The sequence below is a fragment of the Fopius arisanus genome, unplaced genomic scaffold, assembly GCF_000806365.1.
Source record: "Fopius arisanus strain USDA-PBARC FA_bdor unplaced genomic scaffold, ASM80636v1 scaffold00010, whole genome shotgun sequence".
NCBI lineage: Eukaryota > Metazoa > Arthropoda > Insecta > Hymenoptera > Braconidae > Fopius > Fopius arisanus.
The window spans coordinates 1,058,290-1,059,937 of record NW_011887749.1 but is presented as its reverse complement, the minus strand read 5'-3'; the positions used below and the strand labels follow the sequence as shown (position 1 = coordinate 1,059,937).

The 1,648-nt window shown below is 35.1% G+C and overlaps 1 protein-coding gene across 1 annotated transcript in view; it reads left to right on the top strand.

The window, feature by feature from the left end:
- The window catches only part of WDY (WD repeat-containing protein WDY), a 9,209-nt gene that overhangs the window by 728 nt on the left and 6,833 nt on the right, over positions 1–1,648 (top strand). Inside the window, exons 3-4 of the mRNA XM_011298437.1 lie at positions 574–991; positions 1,054–1,190. Of these exons, the coding sequence (XP_011296739.1) occupies positions 574–991; positions 1,054–1,190 (555 nt within the window). The remainder of the gene's footprint in view (positions 1–573; positions 992–1,053; positions 1,191–1,648) is intronic.

The window sequence follows — 1,648 nt, the reverse complement described above, 5'->3', positions numbered from 1 at the left end:
AAAAAAAATGTAGTCATCTCCAGACTCTATTTTCACTCCATTTCATGCTTTTTTTATCTGCATACGGATTTTGGTACTGTTTATTGTAAATAGCGTGGAATAGCGTAAGAAGTTTTAGCATGATCCTAAAACAATTTTGTTTCATTACCATCGTACTAAGATAGCCATCGTTCTAGACATTTACCGTCTGGTTTTTGTATATATCAGTTGATTTCCGAGGGGAATTGTCCTGTACCAATTGGAAAAACGGAGCAGAGCTCTAAAATAATCGTATGATCATCAAATTCTATGGAAGCAATAATGAAATATTGATGTTCGTAAGAAAAATTGATCGATTGAAAATAGTTTTAAAATTATGCAATTTTAGTGTGCCATTTAATAGCGCGATATTTGATACAACAAAATCCAAAGATTTTTATTTGCTGCATTCACGGAAATTTTGTTCTGAACTTTAGAAGCATTTTTTTTCGAATCTAGAAATTTTATTTAAAAAAATAACGAATAGTATATTTAAACATTAAGAAATTTTCCAAGATTTTTCAACTTACTAGTTATATCATTCCGTTTCTTCAGGAAATGGAGAATGAAGAGATGAACGAAGAGCAGCTCTACGAGGCCTTCGATAAATTCTTGAAGATCAAAATCTCAAAAAAAGAATTTGGGCATCTCTTCAAGCAGATGGACTCGATGCGAGATGAGCGAATAAGTTGGGATGAATTTATTTCGTATCTACTTCTGGAGTTCAGACTGACAGGAACTGCAGAACTCAAGTCTCAGCCGATGGAGCTACCCTTGAAGGGTCTTCCAGAGTTGCTTTCTACACGTCATCGCTCTGCTATTTGTCGTATAATATTCTCTCCTCATTTAATTTCGATGAGCAACAGAAGTTCGAGTTTTCAGAGTGGAAGGTACCTCACGGTCTCCAAGGATGGAGTCATCAACTACTGGTCCTTGGATTTAGTTCATCAGAGGAGCGTTAAATCAATCAATCGTGAGCAGAGCCTTGAAATCAATTATTGCGGAATTTATTAAAAAATTGAAAAATATTTTAAGCTGATTTCAAGGTTCAGTCGACTATTATTACGGATATAATTGCAATGCCGGATGTACAGGTGGTCTGTACCAGTTCTGTCGAGAGAGATCTCAGATTTTATGACACTGCAGCTGAAAAATTCGATCTACGAATTCGAGTAATTACTTTTCAATTCACCATTTCCAGGAAATATCTCAGTAACCTATTGGGCGCGCTAGTTACTCCACATGTCATTGAATCTAATCAGTTTGATGCTGATTACAAACGTCAACGTTAGACATTTTTTTCTATACCAGGCAGGTTGCGCGAAGTTGATATTTGAATAATTTTTTGGAATTCTTCAACATGGTGGACGATAATAGCACAGTTGAATCCAAAGGTCTCATAATCGATGCAAACTTCGAAATTTGGAGTGTGACATTGCATTCAGAAGGAAAACAACATTCAATAATTTCTTAAAAACGAGTATTTCTTGAAACTGGGTATTTGCGAGGATAATATAGTTGGAGTTGGATTATTGTAGGTTTTATTTAAACAGATTACTAATTTTTTAAAGACGACACCTTTAATCCGACACATTCTCATCAATAACTCTCGATCAGTTCGATGAACTTG